The sequence below is a fragment of the Rhinatrema bivittatum genome, chromosome 2 (genome assembly GCF_901001135.1).
Source record: "Rhinatrema bivittatum chromosome 2, aRhiBiv1.1, whole genome shotgun sequence".
Taxonomy (NCBI): Eukaryota; Metazoa; Chordata; class Amphibia; order Gymnophiona; family Rhinatrematidae; genus Rhinatrema; species Rhinatrema bivittatum.
In genome coordinates this window covers 139,991,819-140,018,603 of record NC_042616.1, presented here as the reverse complement: position 1 = coordinate 140,018,603, position 26,785 = coordinate 139,991,819, and the positions used below count along the sequence as shown (strand labels likewise).

The following is a 26,785-nucleotide window of genomic DNA, read 5'->3' as shown; positions in this document are numbered from 1 at the left end:
TTCTGTGGCTCAGCTGTGGAAACTCCATTGGAGATGTCCTGCTTTTCTTCTCTTCCTTTCAATCCTCTTCAAAAGATAGGGCAGTGTCCTCCTGTCAGTGCTGGACTGGGGACCTAACACGTAGAGCACAATAAACAGCTCCTTCTCCCTTGATGTCCGAAATACCCTGCCACTATGTAGCCTGGATTAGCCCCTCCTTCTGTCTCAGGGACTCCCAAATCCAGTCTCTTTCTAGGGAGGTGCCGTATAGAACGCTATGCCGCTTCGTAGCTCTGTACCCGAGGGCTAGGAACTTGGGCCATCTAGTGGAGAGCACTGGGGATCCATGCATAAGGAAAACACATGTATAATGGCATTGTTTTGACACTTACCTATTTCATTTTGTTGGGGAGGCTGCTGAGGTGCATGCTAGTCCTGCACCTAGAGGCCCACAAAAGCCATGCCACTTGCAAGTCATACGACACCTCTGGTGAAGAGAGTGAGGGAGAGGGAGCTCCTGCGGTGCAGCGCAGGTCCATGGTGGATGAGGAGGAGCAGCTGGGGAAGGAGCAGGAGGGACCTAATGGCTGATCTCCAAGTGAAATTGAAGGCCCATGGTGCTTCAGCCCTGTCATTAATGTCTGAGCAAGTTAAGGTAAGTTCCAAATGGGCTGGAAGCCCACGGAGGAGGAGGTAGGCTGCTTGACCACACACATCCACACAAAAAAAAATAATGAAAAAAAACTGCATTCTGTTACACTTACACTTCATGCGTATCCAGTACTGAACAAGAATAAATTATGGACAAGAATTAATTCAGCTTTAGCTGGCGGGAACTTAGAAAATTAATCTGTATCAATTAATTTCAAATAAACAATGTTTGCCATTTTTTGTTGACCTGTAACATCATAAGCCTTTCCACAGACTAATATAGAAGGTACTGCCCGACACTCCATTTAACAAAAGTCATTAGTATTCTTTATTGGCCCACTATACATGGTAGAACATAAACTATCCATAAAGGTACAGTATAGAAAAGGTTTTTGCAGGTACAATTATCTAGAAGAAAGAGAATACCACTTGTTAAAAATGGAATCTTATAAAACCTATTTTTACATCAGAAAAAGCTAACTGTCTGTAGGATGTTTGTTCAATTAAATCACCTGAACATATTCAAGTAAAAGGATAAGATGTATGTGTACAATTCCTTAACCTCAGTACAAATGGTATAAAGCAATGTTTACAATGGAATCGCAGGAATACAAACCCATTTCCTTGATTTTGAACTTTGATGACTTTTTTTTTTTTTTTTTTAACAAGGTGGATTTTTTTGAGGAGGAGGCAGGATAAAATCTGAAGCCTTCCTCTCAATTGTATTCAAAGATCTATGCAACATAAATAACATGGTCCATCAGTGTCCAACAGACAGCACGTGGAGAGGCGAGTGCTTAGTTGTTCATTTTGTATCTTTGTTTTTGCAGTGCCCTGGTGGTACACAGAAGTCTTGGGATATGCTCCGAACGGGAAAGCATGCTTTCAGATTCAGCATCCAGGGCTTGATATGCTTTCACAATCCTGGGTGAAGTTTTGCCAAGAAGTTAAGCCACATTTTCTTGGATTGATTCCTCACAGCCTCAGGTAAAATTCAGTAAACTCACTACCTCATAGCTTGAAAGTTCAACTAGCAGGTGCTTTTTATGATTTCATTTCACAAAAATAAACACAGCTGTACATGGAATACAGATAGGGACTTTTGTTTTCAGTTTATATTTTATTTTGCCTGGGAATTTCAATGTTAGAACAAAAAGAAATCAGTGGGAAAAGTCAGTTGATAGGAGAAAAATCAGTGGGAAAAGTCAGTTTTCCACTGATTTTTTTTTCGAACATTGAAATTCCCAAGCAAAATAAAATAACTGAAAAACAAGTTCCCTAAATATGGAAAGAGTGCAACACAGTGTCTCATGAAGTTGAGAATATATGCACATGAATGGAAAGCTGCAATTAAAGATTCTGCACTGTCCCCATCACTTTACCTGTAGGAAAGTATTAAGGGGCAACCACAGAATAATGTGGCATAAAGCAGAACAGAAAGGACTCCAGAGTTTGGTCAGGAAGGAGAACGTTTCCTGTTCCTTGGCCTGAGAGTTTCAGATTCTCCTGGTTGACAGAAGTGCCGTATCGCCAAAGAAAACAACCCAAATGTTGCTCCTAAGCGACCTATACTCGACTTCTATCCTTTAGATTATGAAACTAAAAAAATGTATATAAACTAGGGATGTGAATCGTTTTTTAACGATTTAAATTATCGTCCGATAATTTTAAAATCGTCATTAATCGGTAAGGGACTCGATACAATAGGAATTCCCTCGATTTATCGTGAAAAATCGTTAAATCGAGTACGGGAATTATTTGGGGGGAGGGCGGGAAAACCGGCACACCAAAACAACCCCTAAACCCACCCCGACCCTTTAAAACCAATCCTTTACCCTCCCCCACCCTCCCGAACCCCCCCAAAATGTTAAATTACCTGGTGGTCCAGTGGGGGGGGGGGGGGGGTCCTGGCGCGCTCTCCCGCTCTCTGGCCATCGGCGCCATTTTGGCTACCACTGATAAAAATGGCGCCGATGGCCCGATAAAAAAAAAACCCACCCCGACCCTTTACAAATTACCCCTTTGCTTCTCCCACCCCCCCAAAAACCTTTTACATGTACCTGGTGGTCTAGTGGGGGGTCCGGGAGCCATCCCTTCAATCATACCCTCGGTGCCAGTGCCGGTGCTGGACTGGTTTCAAAATGGCGCCGATCGCCTTTGCCCTCACTATGTCACAGGGAGCGACGGTCGCTCCCTGTGACAAAGTGAGGGCAAAGGCGATCGAGTACTTTGCTCCCTGTGACATAGTGAGGGCAAAGGCGATCGGCGCCATTTTGAAACCAGTCCAGCAGCACCGGCACCGAGGGTATGATTGAAGGGATGGCTCCCGGACCCCCTGCTGGACCACCAGGTACATGTAAAAGGTTTTTGGGGAGGTCGGGAGGGTGGGAGAAGCAAAGGGGTAATTTGTAAAGGGTCGGGGTGGGGTTTTTTTTATCGTGCCATCGGCGCCATTTTTATCAGTGGTAGCCAAAATGGCGCCGATGGCCCGAGAGCAGGAGATCGCGCCGGGACACCCCCCCCCCCCACTGGACCACCAGGTAATTTAACATTTTGGGGGGGGGGGGTTCGGGAGGGTGGGAGAGCAAAGGGGTCATTTGTAAAGGGTCGGGTGGAGTTTTTTTTATCTGCTCAGGCCTCACTAAAAAATTAACGATGTGAATTGGAATCGGAACCGATTCCAATTCACATCTCCAACGATCCGATTTTTTTCTCCCTCCATCCGAACCTGATCGTTAAAACGATCGGGCACATGATTCACATCTTTAATATAAACGTTATACGTAGTAAGGTACATGGTTATCTGTATGTTTCCAGAGTGAACCTTTTAAACGCAGAGAAAAAATGAAAATGATGACTGAAAAAGATTTATCATTCGAGAGATGCTTCCAGGGATGTTTGTCATGACCTTCAGTTATATTTCCTCCTCAGATTTTATATTTTGCCTTGGCTTTTTCACTGATAATACAGATGTGCTGAAACAAGACAAAGTTCAAAATGTTAGCAATCATAATAATTTAAGACAACAGACATCATACTCAACTGCATGAAATACATTACCAATTCTGTCTTTGTAAAATCAGTTCATTTTGTTTAATAGGAGCGTTCGTTTCTTTGTATTCTGCCCAAGATTACAAGCTATAGTTACTACACAAATGAAACCGGCAACAAAATGTGATTAACACCCCCCATAAATATCACCATTTACTGAATTTTACTGAGACATTTCATGGAATATGCCGGTGTCAATCCATCTGATGTGGTCCTAAAAGGAGATACATTTAACATTTCTTCAAATGTCTTTGACTTCTCTCTTGCTTCTTAAAAAGAAGTTATCTGGTGGCGATATTGTTTCCTGACAGACAATCCCTTGATGTGTGGTAACATAAGTGCCATGCTAGGTCAGACCAAGGTCTATTAAGCCCAGCATCCTGTCTTCAATAGCGTTCAGTCCAAGTCACAAGTACCCGGCAGATCCCCTAATAGCTGATCTATTTCTAATATCTCACTCCCAGGGACTAGTGATGGCTTTTCCAATTCTACCTGGCTAATAACTTGTCCAATCCTCCTTTGAACCACACTATGGGGGTCATTTATCAAATTGCTTTATGGCATTTTCGCATGCGTTAAGGCGTTTTCACATGCGAAAAGCACCATAATGCATGATGCGATGCTAATTTGGAAAAGGGGAGGAGTTTGGGGCAGGATTTCTGGCCAAGTGGGCTGTCTTCGCAATTTGCGAAGCCATATCGCAGTTTTAACGTGGGAAATACCTACACCTTTTTCACTTGCGTTAAGCTGTGCGATATGGCTTTATCGCACTTTGTGATGTTTTCGCAAATAGTATTTTAGAAAGAGAGAGAGAGAGACTGCCTAGGTAGAGCCCATCAAGCTAGGTTGAGAGAACATTGTACAAATCTCATCTATGTGTGAGTTTCCTCACTCCAAAGGTCATCAAATCTTCACAAGAGTGTACTGTTCTGTTTGTATGTCTCACTCTGCTCGTCAAAGGGGCCCCTAACCACTACACTACTACTTAAACCTCACCTCGAGTTACTAGGTGGGCCTCATATAGAGGTATTAATACCTAAGTACTATAAGAGCCTTATAGCTAGGCAGGCTCTCTCTCACTCACTCACTCTCTTTCTCTCCCTCCCCCACCCCCTAGTGGTTGTAGGTAGGAATTACCACAATTGTGGTACTTACCACAAAGTGCAAAAAAGTTATCACACTCTGTAGTAATACCTATGCGAAGCGCTAAGACAGCACACTTTGCAATAAACAGGCTATTACCATAAAACACACCCCTTTTCCTATCGCATGCGATATTTACTTCATTTTGATAAATCTAGGCCTATGTTAGTTACCTTGACCAGGCCACTAGCAACAGATTCCATAGCTTGATTGTACGCTGAGTGAAAAAATACTTCCTATGATTTGTTTTCAACCTGCCGGTTGTTGAGGTGTTAGGGCTTTGAAAGAGAATCAAATACTCATGCTCTATCAGAATAACAACAACCTGTAGGGCCATTAATACCTATAAACCTCTCAGAGGTGTTTTTAAATTTAAGGTGAGTCTCATAGAATATTAATTTAAAGATCTGCTTCTGGATTGCCACTGGAGATTGTGGTCAGTGACCCTGCAAATAAAACAGAATGGTGACCATATCTGCCTCAGAAAGGATTATTTGTGTCCAGGCATTTCAGGCCTCTCTCCCCATGTAGTTCATAATTATTAGTAATTAAAACTCTTGTTTTTCTACCATACAGCACTTACATTTAAATCTCTGAAGTATTCATTGTAGTCCAACGCATAGCCTACCACAAACAGATCTGGAATCTCAAATCCAGCATCTTTGAGGAGAAAAATACAAAACAAGCATAAATAACTTAAAAGTGAATTAATTTACTGGTTCTGATTGGCTTAGTTGTGGAAGTGTTCTATTCTTTTTGTTCAATCAATAGACATATAGAGAGTAATTTTATAATTGTGTGGGTAGGGGTAAAGTATGTGTGTACTTTTTATGCCTAGACTTCACCTTGAATTTTCAAAGCAAATTTATACGCATAATTTTGCCTTGAGATGTGATGGTCCCTTTTCCCAGGTCCCTACCCCCCTATGTAACCTCCCTTACCCTTACCCTTCCCCTCTCCTCCCCACCCTCTAAACCCTTTGTCCTACCTTTTTTGTTTTTATTTTGTTGCTTACTGCTCCTTTGGAGCAGTAGCAACATGCACGCACCGGCGATCCATTCCCCAGTACAGCGGCAATGGCTGTACCTGCCGCCTCCAGCCCCGCCCACCGGACCGCCCCTTTAACTGGGCCCGGCACTTTGGCACATAACGGGGGTTACACGCGTGGCTGGGCCCCTCTGAAGATGCGCGCGGTGCACTCAAGGCCCAGCCACGCGCATTAACCCCCATTTTTTGCGCACGGGGGGGATTTAAAATTTGGCTGAATGGGATTGATTTTAAAAGTAGCGTACAGCCGTCCATATGTGCGCGGTACCTGTTACGCCGGCTTGCACGTTATAAAATTTGATGGCCGCATGCATATGCGGTCGGCACACGCGGGGGGGGGGGGGGGGGGGAGAGAATTTTCGGTAAATATGTGTGGCTGCAATTGGGCCTCCTCCAGTTCCCTCCCAGTCCGCTCAATTTAGGAGCGGACTGGGAAGAAACTTCCCTACCCCCTATCTAACCTCCCTCCTGCTTCCCCTCTCCTCCCCACCCCCTAAACCTAACCTAACAAACCCCCAATTTTTTATTTCAATACTCGCTTCCCCTCTGAGCAGAAGTAATCTGCGTGCACTGACCGGCTTCCGGAACACGCTTTCCCAGGACAGTATCTCTCCCGGCCCTCCCCCCTCCACCAGCCAGCCCCTTTGGAGAGGCCTGGCATTTGTGCACGTACAGGGGTTTACGTGCGTGTCCGGGCCTGATATAAAATGCACGGTATTTGCACGCTATTTGCGTGCACGGGCCTTTGAAAATTTACTTGAATACCGGCAACTTTGCTCACACAAAAAGAGCCTCAAGCTGTCCCAAAGTTGATCTCCGGTTTTCTTTCTTCCTTTTTTTTTTTTTTTAAATAAATCTTTAAAGGCAAGAAGGAGAGAAAAAGGGGGAGAAAGGGAGGCAGAATCAGAGAATCCTTTAAATATATGTACTTTTTATATCTGCCAACTCAAACCCCTTAGGCTCAAACAAACCCCATTTGGGGCTGGGAAATGTCTGCACGGGCATGCTATCTTAGTATCAAAAAACTGGGAGCTGGCCCTAGGACACTGGAGAAACTACTGCCTTATTCAAACCTCAAGGGCGAGGCAAGCCTTGTCAGAAAAAGATCCTGCTGCATCACCAGTACGTCCTACTGTCTGCTGGAGGTAAAGACTATTGAGGGATTTTCTGACTGCACCACATGCAAGTAGCTGTGATGATATCACAGAGAAAACTGCTTTTTATCTCCATCTGCTGGAAGGGAGGAACAACCTACTTGTCTAGACTGGTGTAGCAGGACAAGGAGGAAGAAGTCAATTTCTCATGCTGCTTGGGAATTGGATTTCTGATAAGAACATAAGAAATTGCCATGCTGGGTCAGACCAAGGGTCCACAAGAACCTGGCAAGTACCCAAACACCAAGAAGATCCCATGCTACTGATACCAGTAATAGCAGTGGCCATTCCCTAAGTCAATTTGATTAATAGCAGTTAATGGACTTCTCCTCCAAGAACTTATCCAAACCTTTTTTATACCCAACTATACTGACTGCACTAACCACATTCTCTGGCAACAAATTCCAGAGTTTAATTGTGCGTTAAGTGAAAAAGAATTTTCTCTGATTAGTCTTAAATGTGCTACTTGCCAACTTCATGGAGTGCCCCCTAGTCTTCTATTATCCGAAAGTGTAAATAACCGATTCACATCTACTCGTTCAAGACCTCTCATGATTTTAAACACCTCTATCATATCCCCCCCCTCAGCCGTCTCTTCTCCAAGCTGAACAGCCCTAACCTCTTCAGCCTTTCCTCAAAGGGGAGCTGTTCCATCCCCTTTATCATTTTGGTCACCCTTCTCTATACCTTCCCCATTGCAACTATATCTTTCTTGAGTTGCGGCGACCAGAATTGTACACAGTATTCAAGGTGAGGTCTCACCATGGAGCGATAAATGCCATTTTCCGTTCTATTAACCATTCCCTTCCTAATAATTCCTAACGTTCTGTTTGCTTTTTTGACCACTGCAGCACACTGAGCCGACGATTTTAAAGTATTATCCACTATGATGCCTAGATCTTTTTCTTGGGAGGTAGCTCCCAAAATGGAACCTAACATCGTGATCGTTCTCTAAGCTCCTTTTCTCCTCAGAACCTGGTCTGAACACAGGACTCAATTTCTTCTCCAATAGAAGATGGTATTTCAGTACATGATTGTTACAATCAGCCTCACAAACAAGTCTGTTTTCCCAGTAGAGTATGTAAAGTCAGTCCCCAGAAAAGTATTGCAGCTGGGTCTCTCCTGGCATCTACTCCAACTGTGAAACACCACCAAGGAGAACTTACACAGGTTTTCCCAAAAGGAGAAAAAGGAAATTGTTCCCCTCTGTAGGAGACTGGAGAGCAAAGCACCTCACTATCTCACACTTGCGCCTCTTGGCTGAAAACTCCTCCCAGTGGCTCGTGGAGTCATCGTTGAAGATGTGGACCAATAATCTGCCCTGTAGGGCAGGGGTGGGCACATTTCTTTCAACCGGGGCCACATCACTGACTCTTGGCTGCACAGGAAGCATTTCAAGCAGATGGGGAGGGGTAAGGGGGAAATGGGACACCCCTCCTGGAGCTCTGTCAGACAAGTTTTCTCACACTCCTCTCTTCCTCATCTTCCATTTACCCACGCTCTTCCTCTTTCCCTCCTCTCCCATTCATTCATCTCCCTCCCCTCCTCTCCTCCCTTTCTTCCTCCTCTCCCACTCTCTCCCATTTTCTTCCTCTCACCCCTGCCTCTCTCACTCACTCTTCCTCTCTCCTACTCATTCTATTCTTCTCCCACTCACTCTCTTCCTCCTCTCTTGATTTTCCCTCTTCTCCCACTCAGTTTCCTCTCCTGCCCTCTTCTCCCAGTCTTCTCTTTTCCCTCCTCTCCCACTTACACTTCCTTTCCCTCCTCTCCCACTCATTCCAGTCCTCTCCCATTACCTGCCTCCCTCCCACAGTCTTCCTTTCTTTCTCCCTCACTTCTCTTCATTCTCCCTTTCCCACTCAGTCTCTTCCTCCTCTTACTCACTTTTCATCTCTCCCTTCCTCTCTTTCCTCCCTCTTCTCTTTTCTTCACTCCCACTCACTCTTCCTCTTTCCCTCCTCTCCCTCTTATTTTTCTTTTCCCTCCTTTCCCACTCCTCTCTTCCTCCCGCTCAGTTTTCCTTTCTCCCTCCCTCTTCTACTCTCCCTTTCACTCATTCTCTTCCTCCCTTTCACACTCCTTTCTTCCTCCCGCTCAGTCTTCCTTTCTCCCTCCCTCTTCCACTCTCCCTTTCATACTCATTCTCTTCCATCAGATGACCTCAACTGACCTCTATGTCTTTCTATTCCAGACTCTAATTTTCCTCTGTTTATTGGTCTGGAATGTGTGCACTCACCAACCAGTCTTCAGCTTAGTTCGGGAAGTAAGCTGCCGCTTGTTCGCCTACCCACTGATCTGCTTCATTAGCAAATTAAAAGGCTGCAAACCTTTCAACATCCAATGCTGGGGGGAAAAAGTGAAGCCCAGCAGCTAATACCAAATCAAAGCCTGCTGATGGGAGAGTACTCCTTTCATTCTTCCACTCACAGTGCTTTTTTTCTTGCCCTGACACTTTCTTCTGCATTCTCTGGCTTTCCAGCTCTGATGAAAGCAACCTCTGCTGAGTTTATAGCACCGTTAGCCTTCACCTGCAACTACCTGCTGCTTCCCCCTCATTTTTAACTTCCATCCCAAGTAGCCCAGCTATTGCTCAGACAATGCTCGGCCACAGTTCCCCCCCTCCTGGAACCAGTCCCGGTGCCCCTTTTCAGTCCGGTCAGTAGGGGCGTCACTGGTGTGCAGTGAATGGAATGCCTTCCACCCCCGCCCCCCGCGATTTGAGCACTGCATCTGCAGCATCCCCAGTCCCAGAAGACTCGAGGATCAGACCCTGGGCTTGGGAATGAAACCAAGATCTCTTGCGTGGCAGCACGCAACCCTGATGCTGCATCACTGGGCTGGCTTACGGTGTTTATTTGTTCCAAAAGGGGAGGAGGGATAGAGCAAAAATTAAAGTCTAAAATCAAGTTTGCATTTTTACAAATATATTAGCCTTAACATGGCATCAGATCTACCCACTGCCCTGTTTAAGCTAATTTTATTTTTGATGGGATAACACTGACTTAATGTTGAGTCAAGTGAGAAAACTCACAACTTTGTGCATTTTAGTTGCACAAGATTCTTTGTTGATGTAGGACAATAACCACAAATCTTGGGACACATGGAGTGATATGCACCAATATTGTATGGTACAGAGAGAGAAAATAACACAGATAAGAACAGGAAATACTATGGATTCTACCTGATCTCAGACTTTATCCTCACATCCATGTAATTAAGGATCCTCTGTGCTTATTGTATGCTTGCTTGTTTTTATTAAATTCTGTTTCTCTTCAATGCCTTTCTAAGTGATGTTGTGGAAGGGGTAGAAGGGAAAGTGTGCCTGTTTGCAGCTGATATGAAAATCTACAACACAGTAGATACGCCAGAGGAAACGGATATGCTGAAATTATGCTTTAATCCAAAATAATTACAAGCCATGTAACTGCGGTGCAGAAATTCAAGGGCCAAATACCATTTTGGAGGTGAAGAACCAGCAGTTACCAGGCGGGAAAGAGACCTGGGGATCATCAGCTCTGATCTCAAGGTAGCCAAGGTAGCAGCTGGGAAAGCAAATAGTATACCTGGGTGCATCTTGAGAGCTATCGACCACATCTACAGAAGGACAGAGAGGTAGAGGCAGTTCAAAGGAAGATCACCAAAATGGGGTATGGCCTACAATAAGCCATACCCAGAGAAACTGAAGGGGCTAAAATTTGCTCTCTAGAACAAAGCAGAGTAAAGAGAGGTACAATACATTCAAATATCTAGCAGACTTCACTAAAGTAGCAGAAGGCAGCATCTTCCACAGAATGAAAAGCTGAAGGATTACAGGGTTACCAAATGAAACTGAAGGAAGGAAAGCTCTTGAGGAAAGGTGGGAAAATACTTTATCACTTAAGAGGGTGGTGGACACCTGGAACAAAACTCCAGTAGAAGGGATAAGAGTCCGAACAGTGGCAGAACCCAAGTGTGCATGGCCCAGGCACAAAGGGACCTTAGCGGTGGCGGGAAGGGAATGACCACCACAGAATGAGTTAAGACCTATGACAGCACACTAGGCAGGCACAAATAGGTGCTTAGCATTATTCCAGCTCTCACCACTGCTTGGTTGGGCTATCTTGACATTTTTAGAGATGATCATCCCAAGAGCTCTCGCCTTGTTAGTACACATCAGTTCTTCTTCCATCATTGTGTACTGCTCGCTTGAATGTCTGTACTCCAAATACATGGCCCCACTTTTTTTTTTGCTTTAAATTTTACTTATCAAATTCTTGATCATATCTCATGTTTTCTATTGCATCTGGAGTATCTATCATAATACAGATATTTGTTTCATTTGCATTAGGGTGGACACACTCTCATGTACTATATTAATTTTTTTTTTTCTATTTTCAACTACTACTTACAATCTGGCCGGTACCCATGGCCCTCTTGTGTTCTTTTCACCAGCAAGCTGTCATTGAAGAGAAAACAACCAGTTTAGCACAATTTGACTGCAATAGTTTTTAAATTTCATAAATGTTGAGGACTCACCTGACAACCTTTAACATTTTTGGCTTGTATTTTTCTATGTGAGTTAGCAAGCCCCGCATAGTCCTTCCAGTACCAATAATATCCTTGCAACAGAAAAAAAAAAAAAGAGAGAATATACAAGTTGACTAAAGTGCAGGTATGCATACATGGAGGATGTAATTTTCTAAGGGGCCTTTTTACCAGAGGATTTGTGTCTATGGGAAAAATGCTTAGTAAACTGGGCTCTAAATTTGTTACCAAATCAGTTTTTGTGTAACAACCCACTCTAATTTTAACACTCACAGTCCTCACAGCCCTCTTGCATATGCCTACTTTTTAGATAAATTAATGCAGTAGTCTGGTAATATATATACAAAAATACAGCTCCTCATATACCCATGCAGTCTCCCATCCAAGTACTAACCAGGCACAATCCTACTTAGCTTCTAAGATGAGACAAGATCAGCACACTACATACACAGTCTTGAAACAGTTTGGACATTTGATGAAATATTTCATTTTTGGCAAACTTTACTCATCCATCCTTGATTATGAGTTTATGTTATCTGTATTGTGTATTGTGTATTTAGAGAACAGTTCTTCCAGCTCAAATGAACAAGGTTCAATTAATTTTCCCTTTGACACAATGAACATAACAACTGCTAATTACAATCACATTTCAGGTTTTTATCTGTTAGAAATATAAAATGAAACCTTACCTCCACAATTAGCACATTCTGTATCAAAAAGGAAAGATAAACATTTTTTAAATAAAAGTAAGCTAACATTTTAACAGATGTGCATACAGTAAATTTGCGTTAATGAGTAGATGATGGATTCTAACTTAATGTGTTCTATAATTAGGCAATTATACATTGTAAATAAGAATTTACTAAAATCAGTTTCAATAACTTTTTTTTTTTGTTTAACAATACCAAGAAAGATGGTAGAATTAGTACCAGTCTGAAATCTGTGAGCAAGAACACCATGAAGAGTTTTTCTGTTATTGGCCACTCACTCACCTCTTAAAAGCATTAAGGGCTTTAATAAAAACTGAATTTTCCTCATTCTTTGCCTATGGACAAAGTCTTTATTGAATAAAGCCATCAGGCCCCACAACCAGGTCACAGAACAGGAGAAAAAGCAAAAATACCTGCCCAGTATGATGATGAGTGTATTAAAAACGAGGATCTTGGAGTCACGGTGTGTAGAGACTTTGAGCTTCAATAGGGTCTATTGCATTCTCGGAAAGGAAGAGTAGAAACTGATGGGGAAAGCAAAGATGCTTACCTGTAATGGAGGATCTCTGTAGATAGCAGGATAAATCAGACACACTAATGGGTGCTTTCAGTTGATAGTGCCAACCCAGACCAGCTCTCTCAGAATTCAGAAAAACTTCATGCAAGGAGTGTTCCTGTGCAGCCGCTGTCTCACAAGACTCCTCAGTCCTTTAGAAAACTTAGGAGTCAGTTTTCTGGTACAGCGGGGAAGGTATGTGTGTCTGATTTATCCTGCTGTCTAAGGAGAACTCCTGTTATAGGTAAGTAACTCTGCTTTCACTGTCAACAAGTAGGATGAAATCAGCCACACTAATGAAGAATCCTATTGAGGGTTGCCATGGTTCGTTTAGATGACTATTAATTGAAAAGGCTTTGCAGCTGTCCAAATGCACATCTTTCTGGGACATATTATCTAGGCAGTAGTTGGCTGTAAAGACCATGCTGCAGTTCTACGTATTTCTTCAATGGAAGCAGAGTGTAGATGTATGATCGGTACTGCCATCTCACTTACCTGATGCTCTTTCACTGTGTTACTCAGTAGTAGCCCTGCTAAGTTTACAACAGTGAGAAATTCTGTCCCCTAGCCATTTTAGTAGAGTTCTTCTGGCAGCTGCAGTCCTTAGCTGTTAGGATCAAATGAAATGAAAAGCTGAATGAACTGATGATGTGGCTGTGTTCTCTTCATGTAATAGACTTCAGCTCTTTGCCATCCAAAATGTACGGTGCCTGTTCCCCTTAATGTGAATGGGGTCATGGAAAGAAGGTAGGCAGTACTATGGATTGGTGTATGTGGACAACTGGTACCATCTTTGGAAGGAACTTAGGGTGTGTGTTCAAAGGACCACTCTGTTGTGGAAGAACTGAAGATACGGAGAATATGAGACGAGAACCTGAAGTCTGCTTACCCTGTAGGCAGAAGCGATTGCTAAGAGGAACAGAACCTTCCAAGTCAGGAATTTGTGCTTCATCTATTCAAAATGTTTGAAAGGTGGGTTCATGAGCTGTGCCTGCACCACTTTTAGCTCCAAGGGGATTGGAGATTTCTTGACAAGTGATTTCATGGCTGGTGAAAATGTAGAAAGGTATGGTAACTGCATCATGCTGAAATCCAGGCTAGATTTACCCTATATTTTAGATTCAGATTCATACAACCGGAAGGCAGAAAATAGGATTCTGACATGTCCTTAGTTGTAGGTTTTAGCAATATGTGAATTGGGAGCACAGCTGTTTCCTTTGGGGGGGGGGGGGGTGCAGGGGTAGGGAAGGGAGTGTGAATGAACTGCGGAAACTCAAACATGTCCAACTTTGGATCTTCTTCTTTGTGAAGGGTGATGGGTAAGGTTGTCATCATCTTTTATAGGAATGAAGAATAGCTCATGTTTTGCAGTGGGGATATGTGTCTACATAACTTTGTATTTGTGTTAGTTAACTTTCTTTCTTTTAAGTATGTTACTATGTGTTTTATTATATATGTTGCTATGTACATTGCTTAGGGCCTTGGCGTAAGCAACTCATAAATAAATAAATAACTAAATAAATAAGCTCCAGGGCATAGATAGTGGAAAATCTTATGGAAGCCCGATAAACTCTTTATTCTCTGATTACCGAGAGGAGCTTCCCCACAACATTTTGGAAATAGGCGGATTTGGAAGCCAAGGATATCTCCTGGTCTTCTGCAGGAGGAAATCTTGGAAAGTCCACTAATGTTCTGGAATTTATGTCCAATGGGGATTGTGAGGTAAATTTCTGCAAAGGAGAAAATAAATAGAACTAGGTAGTTGCCTGCTATAGTTTGGGAACAGAAATATGTGAGATCCCAACAATCCTATGAAGGAAGAGGATTATTGTAGGCATTCAAACACTGGTTCTATGGGTTCTAAGTAGGAGGCAATGGGGACAATTCTCTGAAGAAACCCCACATGAATTTCCAAAACTAATCTAAACTTTCCTATGAGATCATCATTGCTGTGATTGCAAAGTATATTGCAGGAAAGAAATTGTCAGCTTCTGGGACTAAGACAAGCACCTGCTTCTGAACTGCGAATGCAGGAAGTAGCCGCACTGAGCATTACCCCTCCAGTGTCGAGGTCCTAAGTGCCAGGGTCTTTGGCATTGAGTGTACCATGTTCAGTGCCCAAGTCTTCAGCATCAAGCAGGCTGTTCCAGGTGCACAATTTTTCATAGCTGTGTGACTCCTATCTGGTGTGGAGGTCTTCGGTCTCAGCAATTCTCTGGGACTTTTAGAGACTTCTGAACCAAGCAATGGCCTCAGGGAGGGAAAGGGCATCAGGCAAATCCTGGTGCCAAAGGATGTTTGTAGGTCACAAAGTGCCTGGAGGAGCTGCAGTTTTCCTCAGACAAATTTGTGAAGGATGCTCTCCGCACTAGTAAAGGGTCAGCCTTCTGTCTCAGTTTCTCCTTGGAGCAATTCTTTCTATATCAAGCCTCCTTTTCAACCTCTCTGGAAGCAGCCTTACTCCTCGTGATGGAGTAGCTTCTTTTGTCCCTTGCCACTAGAGAATTAACTTTGTCGCTCTTGGATGCCTTCATCTTACTTTTCGTCTCCAAAGATCGTCTTGAGGTAGATGGGGTCTTGGGGGACTGAAAGCCCTCCATCTTTGAAGAGTAGTATTGCCTCATCCTGGGGAACATCCACCTGCAGTGTGAGCAATTGGGAACCTTGTGGTCTGGGTCAAGGCACTTGTAGCAGATGGTGTGCATGTTGATGATCGACATCTTCCAGCCACACTGGCAGATTTTGAACCCGCTGACATCTATCATACTGAAGAAGGCCGAATTTTAAAAGGCCTGCACACATAAAACCTGAGGTTTACGCATGTGGCCGGGCTTTGCACGCGCCACACAAATTTTCAAAGGGGCCTGGCCACGCGCGTAAATCCCGGTACGCACATAAGTGCCGGGTCTCTTCAAAGGAGCGGGTTGGGGGGCATGGTCTGGGTGGGGAGGAGCAGAGGGCTGGGAGGGATAGTGCATTGTACGCTGTTCCGATGACTCGCGCGCTGGCCTCCAGCCATGAAGTAAGTTGCAAAACCAAAAAAAAGTTCGGTAGGGTTCAGGGGGTGGGGAGGGGAGGGGAAGAGGGAGGGAGTTTAGGTAGGGGGGAGGGAAGTTCCTTCCCATTCCGCTCCTTAATTGGAGGGAACTGGGAGGAACTGGGGAAAACCTGATTGAGTTGCCACGTGGAAATAGCAAAAGTTCACCCCCTCCCTTCCGCATGCCGCCTACACATGCGTGCGCGGATTGTAAAATCTGGCATCCATGTGCGCACAGCCACCCAATTTTATAACATGTGCACACCGGTGTGCACATGTTATAAAATCGGCGCGACCATGTGCGCGCGCTGGGAACTGGGCACACATGGATGCGCGCACGCATCTTTTAAAAATCTACCTCTTAGTCCAACTCAATGAAGATAGAATTAGGGAAAACTAGAGAAGGGACTTTTTTTTCGTTTGTGTTATTTTTTTTTTTAAGGAAACTAGAGAGGATTCACAAGGGAGAAACCTGCTATGTGGCGTCACAGCAGCAGACAGTGAAGAAAATATTTCTGCAAGAGTAGAGATCTGCATCCATGTGCTAATTCAGACAAAAAAGGATTGAGGAGTCTCATGCATGGAACATCCCCTTAGAAAGCGAGTCCACGAGTGAACCATCGGATGACATCACTCACTAGTGTGGTTCATTTTATCCTGCTTGTTTCTGGAGAAAGGAGTGTTGTATATTGGGTGAAGAAAGAAGACTGGGGAGGGGGAGGAGAGAATGGCTGGGAAACTTGGAAAAACTTGTGTTAACCCATTCTTTGTGTACTGCCAAGTATCTGATATATGCTATGTATTTTTTGGTGCAATGTAAAGAATCAACCATTGTCTCTTCATATTACTTGCCTGCCATCATTGACATCTTTGTCATGTTATATGAATTGTCACTTCTGATAATTCCAGAAATAAAGAGGTCAATATTGAAAGGCATTTATCCAGATAACTTCTGAGTTATTCAGATGTCGGCATTTATCCAGATATTGTTAAGTCATCTTTTGAATAAAATGTATCCAGACAAGAGGGAGGCATTTCAGGGGCTTTCTGAGGCAGGATGTTTTACGTTGATTAGTTAATTTATATTCTCTTTCAAAGAAAAAAAAAAGTTTCTAACCTTTGCTGTCTCTGACTTGATTTTCCTGCTCGGCAAGTCTCTGTTTTCTCATTCTTTGGTCATACCTCCATTTCTTTTCAATTTCTCTTTCTCTATGGTGTCCTCAGAGGTTGTTGTTAGGGATGGGCAAGATGGGCAACTGCCTGGGACACCGAGCCCAAGGGGTGGGGAGCAAGCATTGCGTGTTCATAGCCTGATCTCCTGCCACGTCTTCAGAGGAAAACCTGGCCGGCTTCCTTATGGGAGGGCCCACCTCGCTGCAGCCAGCCGAAAGTTTGGAGGGGCCACCTCCCCACCTTGGAGTGCCAATTAACCTAGCAACGGCCCTGCTCTTTCCTTGTCTCTTTTTTGTTTGCTATCTTACTCTTTCTTTGTTTGCCTCCCTTTCCTTCAGCACTACTCTTTCTACCTCTTCTCCTGCCCCTTGTCTTCTTCCTCCTTCTCTTCTACTTTCTATTATTTACTTATTTATAGAGTTTTATATACTGTCGTTCGGTTTTGCCATCACAACGGTTCACAATTTTTCATTTGGTTAACATGTTTAACGATTTTGTATAAGTAATGTGGTCAGAGTGTGGAAATGGGTTAGTTCATATGATACGACTGGTATGGTGTTAAATAGTGTAAGAGGTGAGGTTCATATAAGTGAAAAATAAAATCCTGAAGGAAAGGGAGGCAAACAAAGAAGGAGCTAGATAGCAAACATGCAGAATAAACAAGAGTGACAAGGATATAAACATAAAACATAGATTATAGTATAAAATATAGGCATGAAAAAAATGATTAGTTGTAGATCATCTTGTGCTGCTTTCTCCCCTCCGTTTTCTCTATTGATGTCCATTGTCCTCCTGTACACTCTCACCTCTCCTTTTTCAAACTACGTTCTCTCCTTTGCTGTCTCCCCAATCCTTCTGTTCCCAGCCATGGAGAGGAAGTTAAAGGCCATCAATCCCACGCTTCTGATCAGGTACTCACTTCTTCCCACTGCACCGTACCACAGCCTTGATCTTTCTTGCACACACGATACCCTAAATTTGCATTGCTCGGCCACTTTTCCCCTCCCTGAGCCCCTTGGCATGAGCTGCTCTTAATGTGCCCCTTCCAGTAGCATTGAAGGCAGTGGGTTAGGGACACAGTGAGCGTGGCTCTCCCAGTCCCTGCCTCTGCCAGGAAACACATGAGGGAGGGAGGGAGGGAGAGGCGCAGTGCTGGAGACTGGAATCTTATGATTAGGAGCAGATTTTCAAAAGCTTACGCATGTAACTTACGCGCATAACCCCGAGAAAGTGCCCCTGCACGCGCCGAGCTTATTTTGCATAGGCTTGGCGACGAGCGCAAGCCCTGGGACGCACGTATGTCTCAGGGCTTTGAAAAAGGGACGGGAAGGGGGCGGGACCGAGGCGCCGTGCCGGAGGATTGCGCACCAACAGCTGGCCGGCGAGTGCAAGTTATGCCTGCGAGAGGCAGGTGTAACTAAGACAACAAAGTTAGGGGGGGATTTAGGTAGGGCTGGGGGCGGGTTAGATAGGGGAAGGGAGGGGAAGGTGGGGGGAGTGGAAGCAAATCGGAGCGGCCTCGGAGGGAACGGGGAAAGCCATCAGGGCTCCCCTAGGGCTTGGCGCCTGCAAGGTGCACTAGTGTGCACCCCCTTGCGGGCACCGACCCCGGATTTTATAACATGCGCGCACATGTTATAAAATCTACGCCCACGTGGATGTTATAAAATCTGGCCCTTAATGTATTCTCCTGCTGTTGACTGGCACATCCAGCGTTGCTGTCAAAGTATTGCTCTTGGCTGTACTAAGAGGATTGAGAGGATCTGGGTAGGGGAAGGTTCAGTGTGCATTTCTAGGGGAGGAACTAGGCTTCTGGCGGTGACATACATTACATCTCAATTTTACAATTTTGAGGGGAGGGGAGGGGAGGCTTTTCAGACGCGCATGTTATAAAATCCAGGCTCGGCGCGCGCAGGGGTGTGCACAATTGTGCAACCTGTGCGTGCCGAGCCGCCTGCCTCCATTCCCTCCGAGGGAACTTTTTTCCAGCCCTCCCCCCCACCTTCCCCTCCCTTCCCCTACTTAACCCACCTCCCAGCCCTAACTAAATCCCCCCCATTCCCCGGCCTGGGGGCTGGTTCGGAAGCCTCGGCCACGCCCCCAGAATGCCCCCGTGCCAGCACCACGCCCCCGCCACGTCCCGAATGCCGCGCCGCCCCGACACGCCCCCCAAGCAAAGCCCCAGGACTTACGTGCGTCCTGGGGCTTTGCACGCGCCGGCAGCCTATGCAACATAGGTGCACCGGCGCGCAAGTCCCCTGCGCGCGTAAATCCAGCACGCGCAGGGCTTTTAAAATCTGCCCCTTAGTTCTCTTTTCTACAGAACTGCTTTAAAAGCTGCATTGGATCCTTTTGTGGTAATAAAATGTGCTTGCAGGTGCCAGGATTTTACCTACTTTGAGGGCAGACTAATTCAAATTTTTTTCTGATCCCCCTATAAACTGACCAAAAAATAAAATATGAAAAAAAATATACAACAATAAAAACAAATGAGAACTGCAGTCTTAATTCCACTGGTCCAAATATATTAAGTCCCAGATGGCAAAAACAGGAATGAGTAGGCAACAATAAATGGGCTTTTGCTGAGTAACAACTGAAAAGTATTTATGCAAATGCTTGCTGAAATAGGTATGTTTTTAAACTCTTGCAAAATCTTAATAGGTATGCAGGTATATCCAAACCTCTCTACAACTATAATGTTTTTAATGTTATTTTTATGATGTATTTGTTTTATGGGTATTGTTTAATGATTATTGTATGTGTTTATTGACTTACTTGCTTAAAGATGTATGTACACTTGTAACTCGCTTAGCATTTAAGATAAGTGGGCTATACATTTATAAATAAATAATAAATAAGCCCCAACCTTGGAAATGTCTCTGCTCAATTTGGGTAAATTTAAAGGTGCATATAGGATATATACAGGTGAGTTTACCCACATATCGGGTAAGCAGTTTTATGAGAGGACATGTCTGCAGGCAAAGCACTGTTTTACTCATGGAAGTGGCCTTCAAAAATTACCCTATAAATTCAATTGTCATATATTCTATTGTGTGTGCATATTTTAGGAAGGAGAGGAGCAGAAATGCAAGCATGTTTCTGTCTGGGTGTGCAGGGTAATAAGGTGGCAGCAGCAGCTGCTGTGTGCTTGTGAGTCTGTGCCCCACTTCTTTGCAGTACCTAGTAATGTCTCTGCATGCAAGGCTGTAAAGAAACCATTAACCTATTATATAACGTGTTTTTGACTAGTTTCATAATTAAATCATGCACAAATCATCGAGCATATCCTAATTATTACATTTTGGTGTTAACCTCTCCACATGCAAAACACTAGAAATGCTAAGATATAACTTTCCTTCCTTGCATAAATTATACAAACCAGAAAAGCATATAAGGTGTTTTGTTCTTAGTACTGTATATTTTTCTAATTTAGTCCCACTGTATGATGCACATACCTTTCCAGCCAACTTTGACAGTTCTTCTCCTCCAATTATTTGCATTTCTTCCATAGACTGATCATTCTAAAACAAACAAAAACCAACAAAGTCTTACACTGAATGCAACAATTTTTTCCAGCCATGTTCATGCTTTTCTCATGCTGAAAAAAGTTTGGGAGATATTTGGCTCTGTCCCGTGGAGATTTACCCCATGCAATTTTAAGTGTATAGCTCTGAATGTCACAGAACGTGGACCATACTTAACGTTGAGGAGCACCAAGGATCAGCTTATAATCTTACAAATCTTCCTACTAATTTACTGCGTGGGAGAAGATCCCCACTTATATATCTTGCCATGTCTTCTTACAGCAATGTGTTCCACTCTCTCAGGCTTCTTAATAGTTTGTCAGGCGTATGGTGAATTTTTGCATCGGGACATTTACATGTGATGAGCACTATTAGCTATGTGCTGGTTTGGAAGTGCATTTTGGGAGTTATTCTAGTGCGTACAAAACACACAACCAACCACGCATCAAGCTGGGCACTAGGCTGAGCTCACTATATTGCATCAGACTGAGAGGATGAAAGAGGACTGAAAGAGCAAGAGATTACTCGGAGGGACAGAGACACAAAGTTTTGTGAGATTGCAGAAGAGAGAGAAGGGGATGAGAGATCAAGGAAGAAAGAGAGAAAGGGAAAGACAGACACACAAAGGGGCAATTTTCAAGCTGTCTGTTTTGGGATAAAGTCCACAGATACTTTATACTTATTTATTTATTTATTTATTTAGCATTTTTATATACCAATAATCGTTTGGAACATCTAATCAGTTTACAGCAAAAGTAATGTAGCCACAGGCTTTACAATAAACTTTGAACATTAGATAATAGTACAAATGCGAACAGCAAAAGATTAAGGGGGATTAAACTATAAGATAAGAACAAAGATGCATGACATAATTCGAGAGGCTATAGGAAAGTATTTACAATACAATAGGAAGGAGCGAAGGTTAGGTGGGGGGGTCAAGTAGGGGGGCGTGTGGGTGCAGGGTAGGGGCTGAAAGAGGAAGTGGGAGGGTGGATGCGGGGGAAAGGCTGGGGGAAAGGGTAGATAATGTCGCAGGGGGATTGGATAGTTGAGGATAAGGGCTGGGGGAAAGGGTAGATAATGTCGCAGGGGGATTGGATAGTTGAGGGTCGAGGGGGGCTTGGGTAGTTGAAGTTCAAGTGAAAGCTTGCTTCAAAAGCCAGGTCTTGAGGTTCTGCTTAAATGTTTTAGGGCATTGTTCCTGGCGAAGGCTAGGTGGCATTTTATTCCAAAGTGTAGGACCTGCTATGGAGAGGATGCGGTCCGCAGTGCATTTGAGCTTTACGGCCTTGTGGGAGGGCGTGTGTAGTGTTGCCAACTGTTGGGTTCTGGTGGGTCTGCTATGGGTGCGAAACTGGAGGTGTTCATTGAACCAGGGCATGTTTTTGGTGTGTAGGGATTTGTGGATGATATTGAGAGTCTTGTATAGTATCTGGAGGAGATTGGCAGCCAGTGCAAATGTTTGAGAACAGGCGAAATGTGGTCATTCCTGTGGGCATTAGTGAGGATACGGGCGGCAGAGTTTTGGAGCATCTGCAGTGGTTGCATAGCATTTTTGGGGAGGCCTAAGAGGAGGGAATTGCAATAGTCTAATCTGGACAAGATGGTAGCTTGTAGAATAGTGCGGAAGTCGTTGAGGTGTAGAAGGGGTTTGAGTCTTTTTAGATTATGGAGTTTGAAGTAACAGTCTTTTAGGGTGGCGTTGATTAACTTTTTCAGGTTAAATTGATTGTCTAGGGTAACGCCAAGACTACGAACATGCGGGGCGAACGTGTGAGAGGAAAGTGTTGTGTTGGGTGCGGGAGGGTTCAGATTTATATTGCAGAGTGAAATTGTTAAAAGCTCCGTTTTCGTGGAGTTGAGTGCAAGGTGGTTGTCAGAGAGCAGGGAGCTGATTGAGGCGAGGGCCGATTTCCAGGTCTTCATGGCATTGGGTAAAGTGTCGGTGATGAGTATGAGGATCTGCACGTCATCCGCATATAGGAACTGCTATAGACCAAGATCAGAAAGGAGGCAGCATAGAGGCAGGAGATAAATATTGAACAGGGTGGATGAAAGTGAGGAACCTTGGGGGACGCCTTGCTCCAGGTTAAATGGTTTTGATTCACTATTTTCAATTTTTACTCTGTATTGTCTATTGGAGAGGTATGATTGGAACCAGCATAGGGGGATGCCAGACATACCGATTTCGTGAAGCCGTTGTATTAAGATGTTGTGGTTAACGGTATCAAATGCCGAAGAAATGTCCAATAGAGCAAAGATATATGAATGGCCTTTGTCTAGTGCTTTTAGTACATGGTCGGATAGGGAGAGGAGGAGAGTTTCCATGCTCTGATGTTTCCGGAACCCATATTGTGAGGGGAAGAGGATGTGATTATTTTCTAGGTATTCCATGAGTTGCCTATTGATAGTTTTCTCTAGGATTTTAGATAGAAAAGGGAGATTGGAGATGGGGTGGAAGTTGGCGGGATCATCCGGGTCGAGGGAGGGTTTTTTGAGAATGGGTTTTATGATAGCTTGTTTAAGTTGGTTTGGGACTATGCCAAGGGATATGGATCTATTAATGATGTTGGAGATTGGTTTGGAGATGATGTTAGGTATGGTGAGGAGGGTTTTCGTGGGAATAGTATCGGTGTGGTGCACTGAAGGTTTGATTTTCTTGAGTATGGATTCTATTTCCATTGCTGTGGTGTTTTCAAAGGAATTCAGTTTAGTCGTGATGTGACATAATTGGGGGTTGGTAGTGGTGAAATGCAAGTAGGGGGTTGGAGAGTGTACTGGGTGTGGTTTCATTGTTATTAGTGGCAGGGGCATTAGGTAAAGGTGACGAAGGAGGGAAGCGAGACATGATTTTCTGTATTTTATTATGGAAGTATAGGGTGAGGGTTTCGCAGGTAGCCTTGTTATCAGTATGTGGCGTGGGGGGGGGGGGGGGGAGAGTTTTTCAAAAAGAAAATACTGCTGTGCCTTCACTTTGAAATTTGCAGCAGGTACAATTTACCCATGGACACTTGCACCTGCTTTTTGTGCATTTTGTGTGAAAAACTACTACTACTACTGAAACTACTTATCAGTTCTATAGTGGTACTTGACATATGCAGCACTGTAAAAAATCAGAGATAGTCCCTTCTCAGTAGAACTTACAATCTAATGAAGACAAACATACAGGGCAAAATTGGGAATTTCATTTATCAATAAAATGGTTAAAACCAATAAGGCTATGAGCAGGATAATCAAGGGTTACGATTTAAAAGCAGCCTCAAAGACTGATTTTTAGATGCGATATGAATATAGCCAGAGAGGGAGCATGATGCACCAACTCAGGAAGACTATTCCAGGGAATTGGTGCAGTCAGATGAAAAGCACGGAGTCGGGAGTTGGCAGAAAAAGAGAAGGGCATAGACAGGCGTGACTTGCCTGATCACAATGAAAGGTGTAGGGAAAGGTAAGAGAGGAGAAGTAGTGAGAAACTATAGAATGAATGCTCTCCTAGGTGCATAAAAGGAATTAGAACTGTATGCAGAGACATCAGGAGACTTGTGAGGAGCAGGTTGCAGTATTCTCAGTGGGAGGTGATGAGAGAGTGGATAAGGGTTCTGATAGTTGTTCAGACAGGAAGGGACAGATTTTGGTGATGTTATAGAGAAAGAAATAATATATTTTGGCAGTGTTTTGTATATATGTAGAAAAGGAGAGTGAAAGAGAGAGAGAGCTAGAAGAGTAAAAAATGACCCCAAGTTATCCCTAATGAATAAACATGAAATAGATTTGCATACAAATGAGGAAGTGTTCATGCAAATCTCTCTCATACATATTCATTAGGGATATCCTGAAACCCCGACCAGTCTGCAGCTCTTGAGAACCAGAGTTGCTCATCTCTGATATAGAAAAAGAGAAGTGTGTCTAGGACAGAGCTCTGAGGCACACCAACTGATAGTGGGATGATGTAAGAAGAGAAACAAGACAGGATGGGGTCCTGAAATCCAAATGAGGACTGAGTATCAAAGCGTAAGTGGTGATTAACAGTGTCAAAAGCTGCAGGTACTTCATGGAAAATAAGGATCTAGTAAAGGCCTTTGGTTTTAGTCATAAATAAGTTGTTGGAGGCTTTGGCAAGGGCTGTGTCTGTGGAACACAGAGGATGAAAACCAAACTGGAGTGGATCGAGAATGGCTTGAGAAGAAAGAAAGTTAAGACAGCAGAGGTGAACAGCACATTTGAGTAGTTTGGATGCAAAAGAGAGGAAGGAAATAAGACGATAATTAGCAAGAAAAGTAGGGCACAGTGAAGATTTTTTGAAGAGTGGTATGATCACAGCATGTTTGAAGGCAGTGTTAACAGCTGAAAGTGATAGACTGAGGATGCGACAGATAGAAGGGATGACTGCAGGGGAAACAGAGCTGAGGAGCTGGGTGAGAATGGGGTCAGTGAATCAAATAGGGAGAGTTTGATGGAGGAAAGAAGATGGGCAGTTTCCTCCATGGTGATTTCAGAAAAGGAGGAAAGGATGGCAGGGGCAGAGGAAGGGGAGAGAAGACCTTGTTGAGAATGTGAGAGTAATTTTATGAACCTTGTCCTGGAAATACATAAGAGCATAAGACTTGCCATACTGGGTCAGACCAAAGGTCCATCAAGCCCAACATCCTGTTTTCAACAGTGGCTAATCCAAGTCACAAGTACTTGGCAGGATCCCAAGGGGAAGACAGATTCCATGCTGCTTATCCCAGAGATAGACAGACATATTCTGGGCATAGAGTGAAGAGGGGGTGGGAGGTGAAGGCAGTTTGAGGAGGGTATTGAGTGTGGCAAAAGGACAGCAAGGGCTGGACATAGCAGTCTTGTTTGGCAAGTGCAATAGCAGACTGGAAGGTGGTCGGCATGAATTTGAAAAGCACAAAGTTAGCCTGGGCACGGGATTTTAGCCAGACGCACTCTGCAGAACAGGCACAGGAACTTAGGAAGCAAATTCTAGGGGTGAGCCAAGCTGGGGTTTTGGTGCACCTTACTGGGTTAGTAAGGGGAGGGGAAAAAGTGTCTAAAGCAGAGGAGAGTATGGTGTTCTAAGAACCTGCCTCATCAACTGATTCAGACAATGTAGTGGAAGAAAGAAGAGATAACACAGTAGTGGAGATACACGAATCGAGAGTCTGGAGATTCCTGAAGGTGTTGGTGGTGACTGGATGAGGCTGTATGGGAGGGTAGTTTAGTGTGAAAGTTATTAGATGATGGTCCGAGAGGAAAAGAACTGAGGTGAAAAATTCTGAGACACAGCATTTGGAAGAAAGGTCAAGGTCAAGACAGTGGCCATGCTGTTGAATAGGAGAGGTAGAGCAGAGCTGAAGGTCAAATGAAGGGGTTAAGGCAAGGAGCTTTGAGGCATAAGAGTCAAGAGAGGTCATTGGCATGGAGGTTAAAGTCCACAAGAATAAGGGAAGGGGAAGATGGCTCAAGGAAGAAGGAAAGCCAGGAGTCAAAGTCGGTGAGATAGGAAGATGGGCAGTTATCAGTGGGTCAATAAATGACAGCTACCCAGACAGGTACTGGGGTGAAAAGGCAGATGGGATGGGCCTCAAAGAAATAAAAAAGAGTTAGACTGAGGTAGAAGAAGGGGTTGAAACCTACAGAAGGAAGAGAGCAGCAGTCTAATACCACCACTGTGGCCTACTATGTGAGGTGTATGGGAGAAAAGATAACCTCCATGACAGAGAGTAGCAACTGAAGCAGAGTCCTCAGTCAAGGCAAGAAGATGAAGTGTATGAGAGATAAGGAGGTCATTAATGTAGGCAAGCTTGTTGGAAACAGAGCGGGCATTCCACAGAGAATATGAGAAAGGTAAAGAAGAGGAAGGGAGGAAGATGAGGAGGATAGTGATAAGACTGAAGAGGTAATGGATCAATATGTACAGGTGAGGTGAAAGTTGCCTTGGAGGGCCAGGACTGGGACTGATATCCCCAGCTGAGAGGAGGAGTAAGAGAATGTAAAAAAGAGAGGTGAAGGTATGATGACAGTGATGAGGATGAGATGATTGCAGGGAGAGTAGAGATGGCTGGATGAGAGGAAAAAAACTTTTGAAGCTCAAGAGCAGTGGACAGGAGAAAAGTCAGAATGGCTGGTGAGGTGACACATTCTCACTCCCTTTTCTAAGGATGCTTTGCATTTTTTTGTGCCCAGCCTGTTATGAGTGTATCCAAAAATAAACACTACCAATAGAGCTGAAAATGCAATCTGCATGC

General features: G+C 44.0%; 1 protein-coding gene across 1 annotated transcript in view; it reads right to left on the bottom strand.

The window, feature by feature from the left end:
• Positions 1-3,269: 3,269 nt before the first annotated feature.
• The window catches only part of PRTFDC1 (phosphoribosyl transferase domain containing 1), a 148,435-nt gene continuing 124,919 nt past the window's right edge, over positions 3,270-26,785 (bottom strand). The window contains exons 4-9 of the mRNA XM_029588675.1: positions 20,484-20,549; positions 12,242-12,259; positions 11,544-11,626; positions 11,417-11,463; positions 5,408-5,484; positions 3,270-3,605 (exon numbers count right to left, since the gene is read on the bottom strand). Of these exons, the coding sequence (XP_029444535.1) occupies positions 3,558-3,605; positions 5,408-5,484; positions 11,417-11,463; positions 11,544-11,626; positions 12,242-12,259; positions 20,484-20,549 (339 nt within the window). The 3' untranslated portion in view covers positions 3,270-3,557. The remainder of the gene's footprint in view (positions 3,606-5,407; positions 5,485-11,416; positions 11,464-11,543; positions 11,627-12,241; positions 12,260-20,483; positions 20,550-26,785) is intronic.